The 20,470-nt window shown below is 40.6% G+C and overlaps 1 protein-coding gene across 4 annotated transcripts in view; it reads right to left on the reverse strand.

The window, feature by feature from the left end:
* Positions 1-20,470, reverse strand: part of CEP85 (centrosomal protein 85) — a 46,357-nt gene that overhangs the window by 6,401 nt on the left and 19,486 nt on the right. For 2 of the 4 annotated variants that reach the window (XM_051988146.1, XM_051988147.1), the window contains 8 exons: positions 16,790-16,930; positions 10,265-10,947; positions 7,806-7,939; positions 7,302-7,419; positions 5,573-5,758; positions 3,927-4,079; positions 3,373-3,527; positions 2,918-3,032 (listed from right to left, as the gene is read on the reverse strand). In XM_051988146.1, the coding sequence (XP_051844106.1) occupies positions 2,918-3,032; positions 3,373-3,527; positions 3,927-4,079; positions 5,573-5,758; positions 7,302-7,419; positions 7,806-7,939; positions 10,265-10,947; positions 16,790-16,930 (1,685 nt within the window). Of the gene's footprint in view, positions 1-2,917; positions 3,033-3,372; positions 3,528-3,926; positions 4,080-5,572; positions 5,759-7,301; positions 7,420-7,805; positions 7,940-10,264; positions 11,011-16,789; positions 16,931-20,470 lie in introns of those variants that run through there. The other 2 variants (XM_051988149.1, XM_051988148.1) reach the window with 2 other exon arrangements.

Consider the following 20,470-nt stretch of genomic DNA (forward strand, 5'->3'; position numbering starts at 1 on the left):
CCTATATGCCTGTTTAGTGGCTCAGCTCAATGGGGAGCTAACCGAAGGAATAGAAAAAGTGCTGGTCTTGTATTCAGAAGACATGGATTTCAGAGAGAATTCCAAATTTATTATGTGTCTGTGGGAAAATCCCTTAATCTCTGTCTCAGTTTTCTCACTTATAAAATGGAGATCATATTATTTGCTTTCCCTACAACAGGTTCATTGTGAGGAAAGTAAACAACATAAAATGACTCATTATTTTGTATCTTGGGTACCAGCTAAACCAGAGCTTGGTGGCAACTGCTGCCTTAGCCTAAACTAAGAATGGCTTTTATATTTTTAAAATCAAGTTTTATGGTATTTAAAAATGTAAAAACTGTGATTAATTTGCAGATCGTACAAAACAAAAGTGGCATGTTGCATTTGGTCCTGTGTTTTGTAATTTGCTGACCCTGGGTTCAAACATTATAGATGAATGCTACTGATAGGAAAGGGATTGACAAGCAATGTTTCAATGCAAGATCACCAATAATCTGGGGAGAAGAAATCCCTGTTAAGGTATAGTGGCCTGAAAAAAATCTGGGGTTCATGTGACAGATGTACCCTTCTTCAAGTTTGTACTTCACTTATTAAGTGCCCACTAAAGGCGAGGTACTGAGCTTGGTTCTGGGGATAAAAAGCTTTAAAAAAAATTCCCAATTAAAGAGTCTGTGTGCTGGGGAAATAGGGAGTGGGGAAAATATCACACTGATCAGTCAAGATGAAGTCAAGAGGGAGAAAGAATGAACAACTGATATTTGGGGGCAAAAATCAGGAAAAGTTTCCCATAGGAGGCACCAAAACTGAGCTTTGAGGTAAGCTAGGTATTCTAAGAGGCAAAGGAGGCTGGTTTAGGGTGAGAGACAGTCTATATAAAACTTGGAGAGAGGAGAGGAACCATCAACTTTGGGTAACAGCTGTCTACTGGGAGTGTGTGACTGGGAGTAGTTGGAAATAAAAGGTAGAAAAGATAGGTGGGAGCCGACTGAATGTTTGTATTTTATCTTAAATGCAATGGAAAACTTTAGAGCTGAGATCTATGTTTTAGAAATAGTAATGTGGCAGCTATGTGGAGAATGGACTAGAGAAGACCTTTGTCTTTCTAATGGAGAAATCTACTAGGAAGCTACTGAAATAGGGCAGACAAGAGATGATAAGAATACGAACTAGCATAATAACTGTGGGGAAGAGAGAGGATGTTGTAAAGGTAGAATTGATGAAACATGGCAACTGATTGAACTTAAAAGTGAGGGAGAAGGAAGAGGAAAGAATGACTCTGTAGTGCCTCATTTACACAGCATTACAGCAAACAGCCTCTTTTACTTTCCCACTCCTTTATAAGGCTTAGCACATAGGAGACAATTCCATCAACATTTACTGTCAATTGAGGTATCTTACTTGAGTGAATTTCTTGGTTAACCAAAATTTGCTTACCCTTTAGAGTAGGAAAACTTTAAAATCTTTTCAATGGAAATCTTTCTAAGTAACTTTAGATTACTCTGTCATTTAAATTCTTGAATTTGCTGTTTATGCAAAAGGCAATGGGGTGAGATGGACAAAGCAATGGGTCTGAATTCAGAAGACCCAGGATTCAAGTCCTATCACTGCTCCAAACTTGTTTCTTTTAAAATGACAACTGTGTCTTCTCTGGTTATTGAGAGTAAAGGAGCTCCATAAATTTTAAAGTTCCATGTAAATGTCAATTACTCTTCGCAGTATTTGTCCATCACATCCCAAATCCCAAATACTTTTCTCTGTCTGCCCATATCTTTCCTGGACCATCCACCTCCTGTCCTTTATTTGGGGGTTCCTCCCCACAAATGATCCAAGTCCACCTCTCCTTTTCTCTATATTCTCTCTTCAAGAATCTCAAGATGATCATGTCTATTCAGGTGTCTTAATCTCCCCTCTTGAATTTGAGCCCCTTATCACCAACTGTCAGCTAATCACTTCCATACCTGTATGTCAACAGCACTCTGAAATTTAAGCTATCCTAAATAGAACTCATTTTTATACTAAGCAGCAAGCAAGAGAATCAAAAAAATGCCAGCATCTGGAAGAAGCTTGGAGATCATCTAGTGATACTCTCAAAAGGCAGAAATAGTTAATAACTTAATTATACCATTATTTTTAGTTCTATTGTGAAGGATAAACAAATTATCAGGTGCTTCTTTAAGACAGATCCTGGAATTTGATAAAAATGTTTGCCATATAAAAATATCAGATAAGATATATCCTGTTGGGATACATACTACATGCAATTCACACTTATTTGTCAAAATCAAGCTTGGAAGAGGCAAAAATTAGTACCAGCTAAGAATACCTCAATCCCAACTCATAAATGATTAAAGCCGACAATGTAAATCTAGAGAAAAATATTAATTAGCAGCAATTTAGCAGGTGGCCACTGGTCATTTATTGCTATTACCAACCTTCAGTGGTACCTCTCTGCTCTTCAATTTGTCTCCTTCTAGTCTGCAAAAAGCTATTAAATCAGTCAACTTAGCATAATAGTATTGTGTAAATCAGTAGTGGTAGACATACTAAACTATGAGAACTGAGAAGGAGCTTTAGTTTCAGGACTGTAGCTATCCACTTTGGCTAGCCAGAGGGTCTTATTTTTTTTTGTCCTTCCTGGTTACCCAAATGAGAGGTCTCCTTTAGATGAGTGGAAATATTACTATACAACATATTTTTTAAATCACAAAAGAAAGTAGTTCCTCTTCTGAATCACATTTTGAAAAAACAAAGTATTAGATTGAAGAGCTGGAAAATGCTTTAACCCGAATGAGAAAATCAGCTGTTCTGGTAGCCAGGTACAGGACAGCTCCAATCACTGACCTTCCCTGTAGCTCTCCCTCCCTCCCATTAGACCAGGGTACACATTATCAGTCACCTTCCTGAGGCAATCACACTCTTTCTGCAAAGATTCAGTCTCTGCTTTGGGGCTTTCCACCTGTTGAATCAGGCTTCCTCCACTGGCCTTCTTTGAAGATTGTTTATCTTGCAAACTGAAAAACAAAGTGCCTCAACAGGTTATCCCGTCCACGAGCCAGCCTCCTGCCCAGACAACTCTCTATTTTTAGAGTAAACAGAGCCCAGGCTCTTTCACACCCCTCTCCTTCATCCCTCTCTTTCCAGTTCACTCAGGTGCTATACTGGGGCTGCTAAGGGGATTTAGATGTCCACCATCCCGCAATAAAGTAGGCAGGAACAACCAGAGGGTTCAATAAGTAGGGAACCAGGTGCCACCTCCCAAGTCATCCTTCCCTTAAGTGCTGAGGTCATTGTTATTTTGTTCCTAAAGCTTACTGTGGGAGTTGACAATCTTCCCAGGGTGGGGCTCTTTACCTATGCACAGTGGAGAGGAGTTCCCGCTCTCTCTGTTTCAGGCTCTCAAGTTGGGATTCCCGATCCGTGCAGCCTGCCCGGGCCTCTCCCAGCTTTCTCTCCAAGTCCGTCACTAGCTCCTGCAGGTCTGAGTTCTTCAGTTCCAATTCCCGGAGCTAGAGACAGAAAGCCAGGCTCAGATCCAACAAGGTGGGAGTGTTCGTCCCTCAGGGACCTCAAGGTGCTTTCAATCTAACCACCAACCAGCAGCCCAGGACTTTGAACAGGGTGGACATGAGTTTTTCCTTTTAGGAAGCACAGAGGCTTGAGAGGTAGCAAGATGGAGGGAAAAGAATACTGCAACGGGAAGCAGAAGAGCCAGGTTTGCATTCTAGCTGTGCTACTACTCGTGTGACTTTCTTCAAGTCATTTGACTTTGTGGGCCTTAAGTTTCCTTCGCTGTAAAATGAAGGAATTAGATTAGATTTCTCAGGTCCTCCCCCCACTCCAGAGCCTCTCAAGCCTCCTGGGTGTCTCCATCTTCCCCTCACAGCTGTGTCAGATACTCTTTCTACCTTATGGCTCTGCTTCTGATGATCCTCCCTGGTGGGCAGGTCGGCCAGGTAGCGCTCTAGGGTCTCAATACGCTGCTGTTTCTCACGGTTCTGCTCCGATTCCTTCTGACATTTCTTTTTTAGATTATTAATGTGTTTATCCCGTCCCTTGACCTATGTGAAGGGAAGTCACTTGTCTGTTTTTGTTGATTCAAAGTCTGATTCCATCAGACCCTGAACGTCAATTTTCTTTCTTCAAACAATCTTTTCCCTTTGGCAATTACAAACTTGCATCCAGTACCATTTCCCTTGGGATTCAGAATGACATTGCACTTCGATAAAGGCAGAGAACATGAGAAAGATTAACAAGTTATTTGAGATTGGGGCACAGAGATTTAGAATGCCAGTACTTTTCAAACAAGGAAAGAGAAGATCATCAATCCTTCATTACCCCAAAAGTTAGATGCATTTCCTGCAAGAGGCATTCATCTTGTCTGGTTCACATCTGGGTGGATTAGTAACATGTTTCCCCTCTCCCCCCCAAACCATTCAGTTACAAAATAAATGAATCATTGGAAAAGGCAACTTCTACTTAGAAAATCTAAATTAAAAAAGCATACTGTAGCAGAGAGGAGACTTGGTTTAAGACCTGGCCTTAACATATATGTGACTTTGAAAAGATTATTTTATTTATCTTCCTCAGTTTCCTCATCTGTAAAATGGGGCTAAAAATTTTTACACTAACCATTTAAAGCACTGTAATGAAAAAAGTACTCCAAAACAGTTTTCTTATTTTCTGTATTTTCAGAAAATACAACCAAAAGGGAAGCAAAAAAAAAAAGAGCTCAGTGAAATGGAAACAGACACAGTGATTTCAAAGGAAGCACCTGATAAGATTAAAGAGGAAGACATGAGCAAAGACTGACTCAGTAATGAGCTGATGGCAGTGTCTCAGGCGAAACTATCACTATGTATACCTGAAAAGCTGTTTGGTAACAGCTCCTCTTTAATGCTTAATGGTTTACAAAGCACTATGGGCACAACACACCTACAAACTAAGAAAGCAGGGCATTATTTACCCGTCTTTACAGGAGGAAACAAAGTTAGAGAAGGGAGGATGCCAAACTTTGGCCATACAGTCACCCAGAAAGAACCAAGTCCTGAGCCAGTCTCCTGCCTTGAGGTTCTTTTTCCTACTCTCTAGTGCTGTGTAAGAATACAGAAACTTTAGCAAGTGTGGATCAGAGAACAGGGCCAGCTTCTGTGGTCTTAAGTTATCCTTTGGGGCAATCAGAAGTACTGGGGCAAGGATTCTAAACTCTCTTAATTGTAAACATAAGCTGCTTTTCTTCACTTTTAGTCCACAGGATAAAGAAAATCGAGCAATTCGAACCCCGAGTGTGTTCGCACTCCTGAATACTTTGAAGAATGGTGTAACTGCTGCTCACTTTTGCCAGCTGGCAAGGTTCAAGGGAATGGGGGAGTGAACAGTGGGGAATGCCCGTGTTACTCCTTTATTTCCTTTGGGGTAGGTAACTAGTGAAGAACAGACAACTGGTGTTGATGAGCAGCAGCAAGCCCAGCCCCAGGAGCCTCTCAGCTCCCGTCCTGGCCCTCAGCCCTGGCTTGTCTCTGGCTGACTCCAGAGCCTCTCCCACCCCACTCACCCTTTCTTCTTGCTTCTTCCCTTCTTCTGAATGTTTCTGCAGCGCCACCCTGAGGGACTCCCGGATGAGCTGTGCATCCACTTCTGAGGCAGACAGTTTCTTTTCAAGCTCTAACTTTTCTTTACTGAGAGCCTCTGTCTTCTGAGCAAACTGTGCTCGGAGGAAAGTGTTCTCTCGCTGCAGCTCCTGCCAGAGATGCCTTCATTATGACCAGTGGCTCGGTCCCTGGCTTCGAGTACACTCACATGTACATACACACACATACGTAAACACACACACACACACACACACACACACACACACACACCCCTTAGATAATTTAACTGCTAAAGAATCCCTTCACAGAAAATATTTACAGAAGGCACCTTTAAAGATCATCTAGTTCTACCTTCCTCATTTGAGAGGTGAGCAGCTGGGGCTTAAGGAAACAAAAAGGACTGTCCAAAGTTGTACAGTGAGCTCCAAGTCAATGTGGACAAAACTTGGTGGGAAAACCAAGCCTGGCAAGTAGATAACAGAGTTCAAAGGGTCCTGGCCCTGGTGGACCAGCCTCTACTCTGGCCTCCATCTGCTGGAATTTGGCAGAGTGGAAAGAATATTGGATTAGCAGCAGAACTCAGAACCAGAAGGACCCAGAGAGGCCAATGTGCCCGACTTGCTCCCTTGAGAAGCCAAGGGCCTTTCCATGGTCACACAACTGGGAGTGGGACACAGCCCCAGCTCTGCCACTCTCACTTCCAGAACTTCAGAACAATCCTCCCTCAGCGAGACCATTCCTTCACCCTCACTGCACAGAACCTGGCACACAGCTGGCTCCTTTCTCAACAATATTTTATCTCCTTTCTCAACAGTAAAACAAAAGAAAGTTGGGGGAGGAAGGTCAATCAGACTGAGTCTCAAAAATCCCCCTTTCCAGTTCTATGGTATCCTATTATGGGAATTGGGGACACTTTTCTAAATGCTTTGTCCCCTCACTCCTAAAGTGAAGATATTGGCTAAAAGCTAATATCTAGTAGATACTGGCAATGCTGCAATAATATTTAATACTTTTATAATACTAAACACTAAGATGATATTTAATACTTTTTTATCCATCAGTGTTGAGTAATAAAGTCTGAGCTGAACTCTTTGCTATGACCCATATATGCTTTCTAACCTCTTGGGTCCTCATGCTTTTGCTCAGTTACTCCCATCCAGAATTCCCTCGTGTAATTTCTACTCATCACTCAAAGCCCAGTTCCTGAATCCATGCCTGGTAAAAACCTCCCTTTTGGGAGCTGCCACAGTACTTTGTATTTTCTCCTACTGCACTTTCAAATTTTACTTCATGTTATGGTAGACTGAAGTACACATGCGTGTGTGTGTGTGTGTGTGTGTCTGTCTGTCTTCCCTATTGTACTCAAAAGTGTGCAAAATGATATGTTTATTATCTGATGTATGTCACTAGGTCCTTACAAACACAAATCTCCATTTGTGATGAGAAAACTGACAGAGGTAAAGCTATTCTGCCTGTGGGTATAATGGTAGGTTAGGATTTGAGCCCCAAGTCTCTCCAGACTTGAAACCAGTGTTGTTTCTATTATATCATACTGCCTCACCATAATGTGAGCTGTTTAAGGGCAGCTATTATATTTTATCTTTGTAACAACTTTCCCCTTACACACACACACACACACACACACAAGACTGAGAGCACCCCTACAATAGTGCCTTGATCAGCAGTGCTTACTTGCAGTCTCAGCATGCAGACATCCCCATAGTGAGCAGGGCGGCCCAGCAGAGCACTGTGGACTTGAAGCTCACTCTCACGGACTTTCTGTTCCAATTGAGAGATATGCTGCCTCTGTCTGCAAAGAGCCAGCAAAGTTAAGCCTGGGCACACATCAAAGCAACCTTCTTGAGTAACAGTCTGCCTGAAATTGGAGCCTTCCCTTTAACTAGGCAGATAGGCACAATCGGTCCTATTTAACTGAGATGAGAATCTCAAGGTCTGGGCTGATGATAGAGGAAAGAAAGAAGGAAAAAGATTTCTGGGGGAAGGGACAAATAATTAAAAATGAGTTAGTTGTCTACACAAAGGACTTCCTATCAGTCTCAAAAAGACACACAAGAACAGGCTAGTTATTAAAGTAGCTCTTTTGCCCCTAGGCAATAAGAGGAACTCAGAGGCAAACATGATAAAATAGGAAGTTATATGTTGAATGAGCATCCCCCCTCTTCCCTCTATCCTTACTTGTTAATAAGAATATCCTTTTCCTTCAGGAGGTTCTCGTTGCTGTTCAGGATGCCCACCCACTGGGCTGGCTCCAGGGCTGGCAGAGATGAAGCATAAGCTGAGGGGTGGTGGCAAGTAGCTCCATTCTGGAGCTGAAAGACAGGCAGGTCATGGTAAGTGGCTTAATGTCTCTGCTAAGAACCCTTCAAGGCCTCTCCTAACTATCCAAAATGAAGTATAAACTTACATTCCAGAATTCAAAGCCTTCCACAGTCAATCTCCCTTTTCCAGACATTTCTCATTGGAAGGCACTTTTAGTCCAAGCCCTACTTGGAGAGCAATCATATTTAGGAAAGGCTTTTTTTTAAAGCCTCTGCTTGAACATCTTCTACTGAGGTGGGGATTCCCCAGCTACCAAGACAATCCAGATCCATATTTGGACATTAATTTATAGAAAGGGACCGACTGGGTGGTGTAGTGAATAGAGCATCACCCCTACCCCAGCCCCCCCACCATAACAAGCCAGAATCTCTCTCTTAGCAACTTCTATCCACTCTTCTAATTCTGCCTTCTGATGCCAGAGAAAAAGTCCAATTCTTTTTCCACTATACTTCCTGAAACATTAGAACTGATCAAATAATCAATAAGCATTTATTAAGGACCTATCTTGTGAAGAAAGCTATCATGTTTCTCTTAAGCCTTAACTAGTCTTATGTCCTTTGAATATTCACACAGCAGACTGTAGTGGCTTCCTCATTCTGGTCATCCACCTAAGGGCAGGCTCCAGGCCGTCACTGTTCCCTCCTCTAGGTCTAAGTGGCATTCCAGTTAAACCTGACTGGCTCTTCTCACCATTTTCTGCATCCTCTCCAAGGCTCTGCTCTCACTACTGGTACTAGTTCCCACAACCTTCAGAAAGGGCTCCTCACTGTCTGCTGAACTCCTGCCTTTCTTTCAAGGCCTGCCTTCTCATCAAACCTTTCCATATCTCACAAACGGACAGTGACTTCTTTCTCCAATCTCTCAGTGCACATGGTTTAGGTCTATGCTTTGTATTCCACTGGTTCTGCTTTGGACCAGATATTGGTGTATGTGCCTATTTTGATCCCTAACACCCTAAGGGCAGGATCTGTGCCTTATTCCATCTTCTGTTCTCCCACGCCCAAACAGTTCATGTAGATAGATAGCTGAGGTCCTTATTAAGCTCACTGAACTGAAATGACAGAAGGACTGTGACAGGCACCTGGTCACTGGCCAGCATGATCTTCAGCTGAGCTCTGTTTTGACTGGGCCTGGGAGAACCCTGTGTTTATTGACTAATTTTAGCTCTCTTTCAGGATTGGAAGAATTCATGAGGGAGGCTCTGCCTGCAAGCTATATATTCCCCTATCCCAAGCTCTAAGGAAAGGTCAGTTAGGCTTTATCTGGTAACAGAGACAAAGTACACAGCTGAGTTAGTTCTTTTCATCAGGAGGCTAAGAATTCCTCTTCCTACCACCCCTACCCACTCCAATGGAGGAAGCAGAGAACTGGAAAAACACCACGGATGTAAAGTCTGAAAAAATGGGTTCAAATTTGGGATTCTATTCACACTAGCTGTGTGACCTTGGCTAAGTTCAAGTCTTGGTTTCCTTATTTATAAAATGAGACTTAACAACTCCTGCCTTTCCAGCTTACAAGGATGTTGGAAGAATCAAATCAGATAGTTAAAAACTTTGAGGACAAGATGTTACATATATCTATATACACACTCGTAGCATCATCATTTAGCAGCACTTGGAATTTTTCTGAAATAGAAGCTTTTTTGTGTTTCTCCTATTAACTTTCTTTTCTTATAAACTGCTTCTATGTATTAAAGATCAGTGGTCTCAAAGTGTTCCTCCAAGATAAAAAATTTTTTCCTCCTTTTTGGTTAGGTCAACTTTAAATACTCAAGGCAAAACCAAAATAATTCTAGGTGTACAATATCTATCACCCCAACGCCCCTTAATACATCAATGCTCAAGAATGACCAATGTAACATTGTATCTCCAGTGATGCCCATTTCTAACATTCTTTGATATTTACCAAATATTTTTCTTGCCAATACCCTCTGTACTAGGTATAGATCAGAGACTTTGGAAGGGACCTAAGAGATCCACTAATCCTACTCCCTTATTTGACAGATAAACCAAGGGCTAGAAGGGAAAAGCAGCCCAAAGTCACGTAGCTAGTAAGTGGCAGAAGCAGAATTCAAACACTACCCTTACCACTCCAAATCCAGTGCTCTTTCTACATGCCATCACTAAGCAGTGCAACTTAAAAGACTTCCCCCATCTTACAGATGAGACAACCAGAGTTAGTGAGTGTCAAATGATTTCTCCCCAGGCAAGCTAGGAGTGGCAGTGACAGGACTTTTAAATTCAAGTCTCATGTCTGAAAGTCCAATGTTTTCATTACACCAGGTTTTATTATATAACAAGAAAAGGGATGTTTACCTTCATTTGTTCCATCTGTAACCGAATTGACTCCAGCTGCTGTCGGCATGAGCTGAGTTCACAAGACTGTTCCTGGGAATGCCAAGCATCAGGGCTTTGAAGCCATCCCTGTGACTGGAGAGGCTTTGGGAAGCCAGATGCTGTCTGAAGCAGCCCACCAGCAACGACATGGGCTCCATTTCGTTCACATCCAACCCCAACACCTGGGGCCTTCTTAGTCTCAGGCAATACCTTATACAACTCCTTGCCTGTCTCAGCTGCTGGATTCTGCAGGTGGAATCGGTAGTAGGGATCTGAATACAGTGTTTCCATCAGTACTGACTGGTTGAGAGTTGTCTCCATGTTGGGAGTATCAAACTTCGTCATCTCCTCTTCCCTTTCGTGGCCCAAAGCAGGAAACCAGGATTGTTCAATTCCATTTTCTCCAGGAGTTCCACAGAGGTACATGAGATCCCTAGGCAGGCCTGGAGACCTCTTCATGGTGCTGAGGTCTCCATTCCGGGGCAGTCCCGAGGTTTCAGACAATCCCGACACAGGCAGTTTGGAGGAAAGCAGCCCCGTGTGGGTGGAAGCTGGCTTGACTGGAGAGGTCCCCAAAGTAGATGGCATCACATGGGCTGTAGGAATGGTTACTTGGCTTTTGATGGGCTGGAAGGATGAGCTGCCACTAGAGCTGCAAAACTCTGGAGAAAGAAGAGCCTTCTATAAGCCAGGAAAAAAGCATCAAGCCTTCCCAAGTTCAGCTGCTGTAGAGAAAGGGACATCAGCTTAGAAGAGTGGTGTGAGTTCCAGGAGTTCAACTGCTACTTGCCAAGATAAACCCACAAAAGGCAGCACTGGCTGTTTCTAGAGCCACATCTCCAGGCCTTCCTCTTAAAGTTATATTCTATTCCCTGTCCCCCCAGAGATGGCATTTTCTTAGTCAAGAAATTAAGGCTTTAAGGATCCTAAAAGGAGAAAAGAATTAGTTCCTCTCACAGATCAGCAACCACAAACTGTAACTCCAGCAAAAAGAAATTTTCCCTAAGTCCATGGCACAACTAAATGCCACATAGTTACCCCAGTGACATTTGCCATTCCTAAATGAATTTGAGTATGAAACAACTATCCTAGGGGAAAAAAAATGAAGTCTTTGTCTCCTTCAGTGTTCAGACCAGCAAGGGGACATGGTGCCTGAGCAATTGACTGTCCTGGTTCACACACCCCAAACCTGGCTTCATATGGAAATGCAAAGTTATTCTTAGTAACTCTCAGATTTCACTCCAGCAACACTGAAGCACACTGTGTTTTTAATTTTGCTTGCTTGCCCATTGTCAATGCACCAGATTCTATAGTCATGATTTTATTAATCTTTTCTTTATATCATTCCTGATCCTAGTTGGTCTTTTGGATATCTGGATATTTATTTTACTTAATCTCTGGTTCTGTTTCTATGTACAGAAAAAGAATGGGATGGATTTAGCGATCTCTAATATCTAAATATTCTATGGATTTTTTAGCCTGGAAGATTAATGAGGCCATGAGTACTATCTTCAAACATCTGAAAGATAATGTAAAGGAAAAATAAGGTTTCACTAGATCTTAGAGTGACAAAGTTATATTCAATCAGTGTGAAGTTACATAGAGGAAGGTTTTGATTTGATATAAACTTTGGTATAAACAAATAAATGGTATTTTGATTTGATATAAACAAAAAGTAATGGAGATAGGGTGGAAGATAAAGAATGAGATGCCTTGGGAAGTAAAAAATTCCCGGGCATTGGAGATATCCAAAAGAAGACACTGTCCAGGAATTTCATGGCTCAGGTAAGAATGTGACAAGATGATTTCTAAGGGTAATCAGCACTTAAGTTCCCTAAGACTATTCAATATACACACAAGCCTAAAAAACGACTTACTTTTAATATTCTAGCTAACTCAAAACTAACAGTAGTAGAGGAAATAAATTTTTTTAAAGGAAATACCTGAAAAGATACCAAATCCATTATTAAAATTTTTGAATGACTACCATATCTTTTCAATCAATCAGTATTTCTTGAGCCAATACTAAAGACATTAAAGAGAGATCTAAAAGCACTAAGTTGAAGTCTCTGCCTACTAGGAAACTGTAATTATTATCATTTGAGAGAAAGCAAGTAGGGAAAAAAGAGAGCAACAAGAATTATTATATACCCCAATCACACATCCCCCTGAATTAGTCCCATCATCACTCAGTAATTTGTCCTCCCTTGAGCTTCATACTATTCTTATTTACACCCAATCACAATCCTGATAACCTGTCTATAGAATCCTAAACCACCTCTCCTTTCCCCACACCCCTTGTTAATCCTCTTCCTTCCTCAATGAATTTGATACCTGGCTCACTATTTTTTTCTCCTCCCCAAGTCCTCTTCTAATATTAGGAGACTTCAGTTCCCTCAACCCATTCACTTCCCATGAACTCCATGGGAGCTCCCATTCTAACTCTCCACTTCCACTGCCCACAAAGATCTTGCTATCACACCTTCCCCTTCAAGAATTCCAAAATCCCTTTAAACAAACAAAACCTATTAGCTTTCCACTAATCTCTGTCTTCCTTCACAAAATCCTACTCTTTGTCCACACTGTGGACATTCTCTCCCAAGCCATCTGCCCAGCATTAGCCATTCTCTTCTCTTGTCCACATCTTGGTCCTTTCGTGAACCAAGTCTCCCTTTCTCGAATCCTTAGAATCCTTATCATTTTGCCTTACTGATTATGTCCCACCACCAAGGCTCATCCTTGAATCTCTCCCACCATTTGCTGTCTTTGCTCCTATATACATGCCACTTAAAGGAGTAAAACACACAACTGTTCTGCCTGGGTCCATTACAAAATGAGGCTAAACAATCTCACCTGGGTCCTTATTGTCCCACCACACTTCCTTTATCAGCTAGCTCCCTTTCCCTTCTCCCTCTCCACTGCAGCTCTTCTAAACCTTTTCACGCTTCCTCAGACCACTCGTGGTTCCTCCTCCCCACAACACCGAGAACTTTGCCTCTTATTTTATGGAAAACATTCAGGCCATGTGCTGTGGACTCCCTCTTCCTCATCTATCACTCAGATGTCTTCTGACTCTCTCCTCCCTCACTCCTTACTCCTAATCCCTCTACCTGCTCAGTGACCCCATCCAATCCCATCTTCAACACATTGCCCCCCCCAAGTCACCCCCAGTCTATCCCTTCTTTTAAATATGTCCCTGACCACTGGCTCACTCATTACCAACATGCCCACATCTCCTCTAGCCTTTCCATTCCTATCCTGTCTTCTGTACTTGGAAGCTAAACTCCCCACAAAGTCTGTCCACAATAGGCACCTCCTCTCCCTTTCTAATTAACCCTTTACAATTTGGCTTCCAATGACATCATTCCACTGAAAATGCCCTCTCCAAGTTACTAATAATCTCTTGGTTACCAAATCCAACAGCTGCTTCCCAATCTTCACTGACCTTGATCTCTCTGCAGTCTATGGCAGACTGCAGAAGTTTCTCTCTTCTCTACTTGGATACTCTCTTACAGGACATCAGTCTCTCCTAGTTCTCTTCCTACCTACTTACCTGTCCACCACTCCTCATCCTCCTGGGCTGGATCTGCTCCTAAATCATGCCCTCCAATCATCAATGTCCCTCACAAGGTTCTGTCTGTCCCAAGCCTTTTTCCTCTATACTGCTTCACTTGGTGATCTCATCAGTTCCCATGGATTTAATTTCTATCTCTATACTAATGATCTACCTACCCTGCACTAATCCCTCTGCAGATCTTCAATCTCTCATTTCCAACTGCCTTTCAGATATCTTAAATTGTATGTATGTGTATATATATATATATATATATATATATATGTTTCCCTACAATGTATTGTATAAAAATTGTATGTATATCAATTGATATCTTAAGATTCAATTCACTAAGAACTCAGGTCATTAACTTTCCCTCTAAATTCTCCACCTCTTTCCTCTTCCTGTCAAAAGCACCACCATCCTCCCAGTCCCCCAGGCTTATAATCTAGAAGTCATTCTCAACTCTTCACTATCTCATCTCCATACCAGCCTGCACTATCAGCTCAAGACCTTCATTACTTCAAACCTGGACTATTTTCAATAGTCTCTTGCTAAATCTGCTTACCTTATCTCTCCATACTAAGGTGATTTTCCAAGAGTACAGCTCCAATCATCACAATACACATTCTCTTTTCTCTCTCTCTGTCTTGTCTATTTCTGGCTCTCTCAAACCGGTAACACTGGCCATCTATAGGTCACTCTTACTCTTGCCTACAGACATTTTCTGTGACTTTCCCGATGGCTGAAATGTTCTCTCAACTGCCTACTGGCTTCTTTTAAGTCTCAACTAAAAATCCCATTTTTTTATAGGAAGGCTTTCCCAACTCCTCATACTTCTAGTGCTTTCACTCTGTCAATTATTTCCCATATAGTTTTGTTTTTGTATTTGCTTGTTGATTCTCCCATTAGATTGTCAGCTCCTTGAAGGAAAAGATTTTCTTTGACTTTTTTGAAATCTTCATGGCTTAGCTCAGTGCCTAGTATATAGGAGGCACTTAATTTACTAATTGATTGAATTATCTTCTAGTTTTTAGAAATTAACTGGATGCCCATCTGTTAAAGAATGACTAAATAAGTTATGGTATTGGAATGTAATGGAATATTTTTTAAGAAATGATGAGCAGACTGATTTTAGAAAAGCCTAGAAAAACATGAACTGATGTTGAGTTAAGTGGGCAGAACTAGGAAACATTGTACACAGCAACAACAAGATTATGTGACGACTAACTGTGATAGACTTGACATCTTTCAACAATGAGATGATTTAAGGCAGTTCCAATAGACCTGTGATGGAAAGTATAGTATAATATTTTCACCTTTTTGTTGATGTTGTTTGTTTGCTTGTTTTTCTTCCCCCACTTTTGATTTTTCTTGCACAGTATGATGAATATGGAAATATTTAGAACTGCACAGGTTTAACTTAAGATTGCTTGTTGTCTTGGGGAAGGTGTAGAGGGAGTAGAGAAAAATTTAGAGCACAAGGTTTCACAAATGTGAAAATTGAAAACTATTTTTGCATGCATTTGGAAAAATAAAATACTATAAAAAAGAAAAAAAAGAATTTCTAGTTTTCTCAGGATTATTCTGGTTATACCACCCTACCTGACAGCCATGCTGTTTCCCCTCTCCCTCCCAAAAATCCTGTAACCTAGAAAGCTATATTTTGTTTTACTCAAAGAATTATATACATAGGACATCTGGGGAAAATCCACCCTACCCAGATTTATTGTTTTTCCATTGATGAGAAAAAGACAGTTTTCTACATCTCACAACTAGAGATCCATATTCTCATTTCAAGGCAATACAGTATTTAAGTGAATAATAAAGAAAAGAAGAATGCTGTGGAAAGCAACATAATGGGAAAAGCCTCAAGGATAACATAGGATTGTGGGTACACCATGAAGGATAGACACAGTCTGAGAAAGGAATAATGAACATTTCATGGAAAAGGAAAGAAAAAGGAGAGAAACAACTTGAGAAAAGGTACAGTGGTGGGAATGAGCAGATAGCAAGGATACTAACATGGCTGGAGGAGAGAGTTTGTTATAGATAGTGACAGGATCTACCTGTTTAACCCAGGAGTTTGGGCCTTGTCCTCTTAGAGCAGGAAACCACTAGAGGTCACTGAGCAAGGAACTCAGAAGTGCTAATATAAATATAAGCTATGATTATTATTTTTCTACTAAAGTCTCTCTCTGCTGTGACATGGGTGAGTGACTCTGAACTCTCAAGGACATACCAGTCAATATAAACTCTGGCAGCTCCAACTAAACTGGAGTTCTGAATCTAAGCCCACTGACAGACTGCAAGTCTGTATTACAAAAATCAGTTCACAGAAGATTGGCAACTAGGTGCTGCATTATTTTTGGAAACAGCAATTCACAAAAACTCCTTACTCAGGAAAGACAAGGTTGTATCTTCATTGGTAGGCAGTCCCCTAAATCAAGGAAGCTACAGAGCTCGAAATACTATTCTTGAATTATGACGTAAAATGAAAAAACCAGTATTTTTAAAAGATTATTTACTTATTATCACTGAGAGAGACAAGGAGATCAATGAGGAGGTTACTGCAATAGTTCAGGTATCACAGGCAAAGCCCAAGAGCCAGATAAGGCCTGTAAAATCATTTGGTTTGACCTTGCCAAGGCCACAGCAGGTGACAATAACCTTGAGTTCTTTTAAGGTTGATAATTTTGTATGATCCTCGAATGATGTTATAAATATCCAAATGGCCTTTGACAGAAAAAAGGTTCCTTATCCCGAGTTATCAAGTGAAACTGGATTAGGATGATGGCAATGAAATGGAGAGTTGGATGTGAGACATTTTGAAGAAACAAACTTGGTATATGATTAGACTAGACTGGCTTTATGAACACGTGAAACCACAAGACTACAATCTTTAAAAAGGCAGTACAATGTCAGCAATTTCATTAACAATTCAAACTTACCTTCAACGATGTCGGAACATGATGTGCCGATGGCCGTGTCAGCCACACTTGAGCAGCGGCTGAAGTGGCTTCTGTATGGCTCTGAGACTGGGGTCTGCCATTCGGTCCCCAGGGAACTGCCCTTCTGAACCAAATTGGAATCTGAAACAAGTGCCACTACCCACCTTTAGTGTACTCCCAGTATTTCTTTGACTCACTGAAATCATTTAGCAAAAATCACCCCTAAACCCACACTGGAAATTAAATCACAAGCCAACAGCTCACCTTTTCATAGCTATTCCAGCTATCTGGAACTGCCTAGTTTCAAAATAAGATCAAATATTTATCTTGTTTTTGTTCTGTGACCAAGACCATGCTGGAGCTATGAAGAATATTAAAGAAATAGATGACCCATTGGGAATTTACAATCTAGTAAAGACTCAAATAAATTTCTACAAATGTGAAACAGCAAACTGATATCTGAATTACTACAATATGCAAATATATACATTATACATATTCAATATTACTAAATGCAAAAAATATGCAATCAATAGGAATTTGGAAAAAGGAAAGTTCAATATGACTTGGAGTTAAAGTGGCATAATGTAGTGAAAACAGAATTGGACTGTGGAATGAGGAGACCAGGTTTGAACACTGGTTGCAATGTATATTAACTGTGTGATTCTGAGCAATTTATAATTCGTTTCTTGAATCTGTGAAATAGATAATTTTACAATATTATCAAAAGGGTGTATAAAGAAAGATCTTAGGGGCAGCTATCCTGCTGTAGATAGATAGAACACCAATCCTGAAGTCAGAAGGACCTGAGTTTAAATCTGGCCTCAGACACTTAACCCTTCCGAGGTAAGTGACCCTAGGCAAGAACTTAACCCCAAATGCCTCAGCAAAAAAAAAAAAAAAAAAAAGGTCTTTATAAAACTTATAGCACTATATATACAAATATGATTATTCAGAAGAGGTTTTAGCTGGATCTTGAAGGAGAGAGAGAGGATTTTGTTGGGCAGAAGTAATGAGAAAACTTCCCCATGTGATGATAGGGCAACAGCATGAGATAATGGGATAGTGAAAATAGTTCTAATTCAGAAAAAAAAATAGGAAAGAAATCATTGGGACCAGGTTCTAGAGAATCTAGAAAGCTAGTCCGAAGAGTTTATATTTTATTTAGAACTCCTGGAAAACATGTTGAACAAAAAACTGACATTGAATTCAATTCAAACATTCAGTAAACATCTACATTAGAAGAGTGCAGAGCTCCCTGCTAGGCGCTGGGGCCACAAAAATGAATACCAAAAAATCCCTGCCCTTTCAAGGAGTTTACCCTCTACTGCAGGAATATAGTACATACAAGTTAAATACAAATTGGAAGATCCATGTTTTAGGAGATTAGGCTTTAGAAATTCAATTTTTGAACCATCAACCAATCAACAAAGCATTCAGGAGCCTACTAAGTGCCAATAAACATGCTAGGTGCAAAGGATACAAGAAAAAGATTAAAATGTAAGATTGAAAGGGATCTTAAGGGTCAATTAATTCAAAATCTCCACTTCAGTTAAGAAAGTAGTCTCCTTTACTACCATGGAGCCGGAGCCAGAGCCAGAGCCAGAACAGAACTCAGGCTTCCTAATGCAGAGGCCCCAAAACCCTCTTTCTTCAACATCACATTGCCTTTGTCATCATCAGTTTTAGTCTGGGCTGATTAGAATGCCATTCTGACCTTGACGAAAGGTGGTATGACAGAGTACATAGAGGACTGGTTTGGAGCAGTAAGACTTGGTTTCAATCTGAGCCAGCCTGGCTCTGAGGCAGTCTTAGGTAAGTCAGAGAAGTTGCTGATCTAAATCAGGACAGGGAGGTTCTACACTGGGTATATCTTAAACCATTGGAATCTCAAATGTGAATTTCAAAAAAGAGAGATGGTCAAGAAAATTTTAACCAAGAGCAGACAACAAAATACTAAAATCCTAATTAGTTATGTCATAGGCTGCCCTCTCAATTCTAAGCAAACGCAATCCCCACATCATGCGAGTGGATCAAATATACATACACTGAGAGAAGCCATTTGGCCCAACTCCCTCATTTAAGAGGAGTAAACTGTGACTCAGGGCTTTGGCAGTGACTTGAACAAGGTCATGGCACCAGCAGGGGCTATGAACCAAGTCTTCTCACTGCCCCATCAGCTCTCTCTCTCTTCTGGTCCAATGGCTGATAATTAGGGTAAAAATTTAAGTCTCCTAGTTTATCTCAATCTCCCCCACCTCCCAACCAAGCTGCAAAACTGAGGCCTAATAAAGAAAGTAAAGAAGGATTTCAGCATGATTAGGATTATAATCTGAGATATAGGAAATTATCTTTCCCTTCAAGACCTTATATAACAATTCACTTATACTTTTGTTCACTTTTACATTACAAGTATTTGGGTGCATTACATCCTCCCTATTATAAATCTTTGAGGGGAGATGTATATATGAGTAAAAACTCATATCTTATAATGCCCCAAGGTTTTACAACAAAGTACTTTCTCATAAAAACCCTGTGAAGGAGGCAGAACAAGCAGTATTAGTCTCATCATACAGATAAGGGCCCCTGAAGTTTTGAAAAATGAACCAACTTGTGCTACAATCACAGAGCCAATAAGGTACAGTTCAAATCCAAGTCTACTGACTAGCGTACAGGACTTGGATGAGGAAGACCTGGATTCAAATCCTGCCTCAAAAAAAAAATTATATATATATATATATATATATATATATATATATATATACATATATATATAAAGCTGGGTGACCTTCAGCAAGTTATCCAACCTCTTAACTTAACTTAGTTTCTTCATCTGTAAAATGAAGATTGAAAAAATGAATAAACATGAAGTGCTTTGCAAATCTTTCCCTACTGCCTGTCTGTCTTGTCATTTTAAATCCTTTATCCTTCCCATCCTCTGCACATAGCAGAGGCTGAAGGAAGGTGAATTAAGCTGGATGTGCTCAGTAGAATTTCAGCATAAATCACCTTGGTCTAACACTGTTTTCCACATTAATACCCTTTAGCCACCACTTCTTCTCACCAAAATTTAACACAAAAGAGTCATTCAAAAAGCCATTTTACAGAGGAGGAAAACTTTAGTCTAGGGAGATTAATGACTTGCTTAATTACAAGTAATTGTAGTTGGAGGAGGTTTAATAATTGGGGGAGGGAAAGAACATAACCTATTCAAGGGTAAGGTTCAGGGAGATCAGAAATCAGTCAGTCAGTCAGCCTAAAGCACAGAATGTGGGGGAAAGGATAGTATGTAAGAAGACCAGAAAGATGGGTTGGATTTTATTGAAAGGCTTTTAATGGAAGAGTTTATATTTGGGTTTAGAAACAAAGGAGCAGGGACAGGTAGCTGGCACATGGAAAGAGTATGGGTCCTGAAGTCAGAAGGACCCATGTTCAAATCTGACCATGGTTAGTTAGAAGTTTATTACTAGTTCTTCATTCCCTTATACAGATGGTATTTTTAACAACCCAGATGTATTCATCTGAGATCTTGAGACCTGGACAACTTGATAAGCTTAAAGAAATGCTGCTTGCTGCTGCTTGAGAATGACCCCCTTAGAGTGATAACTTTTTTTTTGCCTCCTGTTTAGAACAGAAATTCCTTTATTATGACAAATGTATCAAGAAACATTTTGATGTCTC

Source organism: Antechinus flavipes, chromosome 3, assembly GCF_016432865.1.
Source record: "Antechinus flavipes isolate AdamAnt ecotype Samford, QLD, Australia chromosome 3, AdamAnt_v2, whole genome shotgun sequence".
Taxonomy (NCBI): Eukaryota; Metazoa; Chordata; class Mammalia; order Dasyuromorphia; family Dasyuridae; genus Antechinus; species Antechinus flavipes.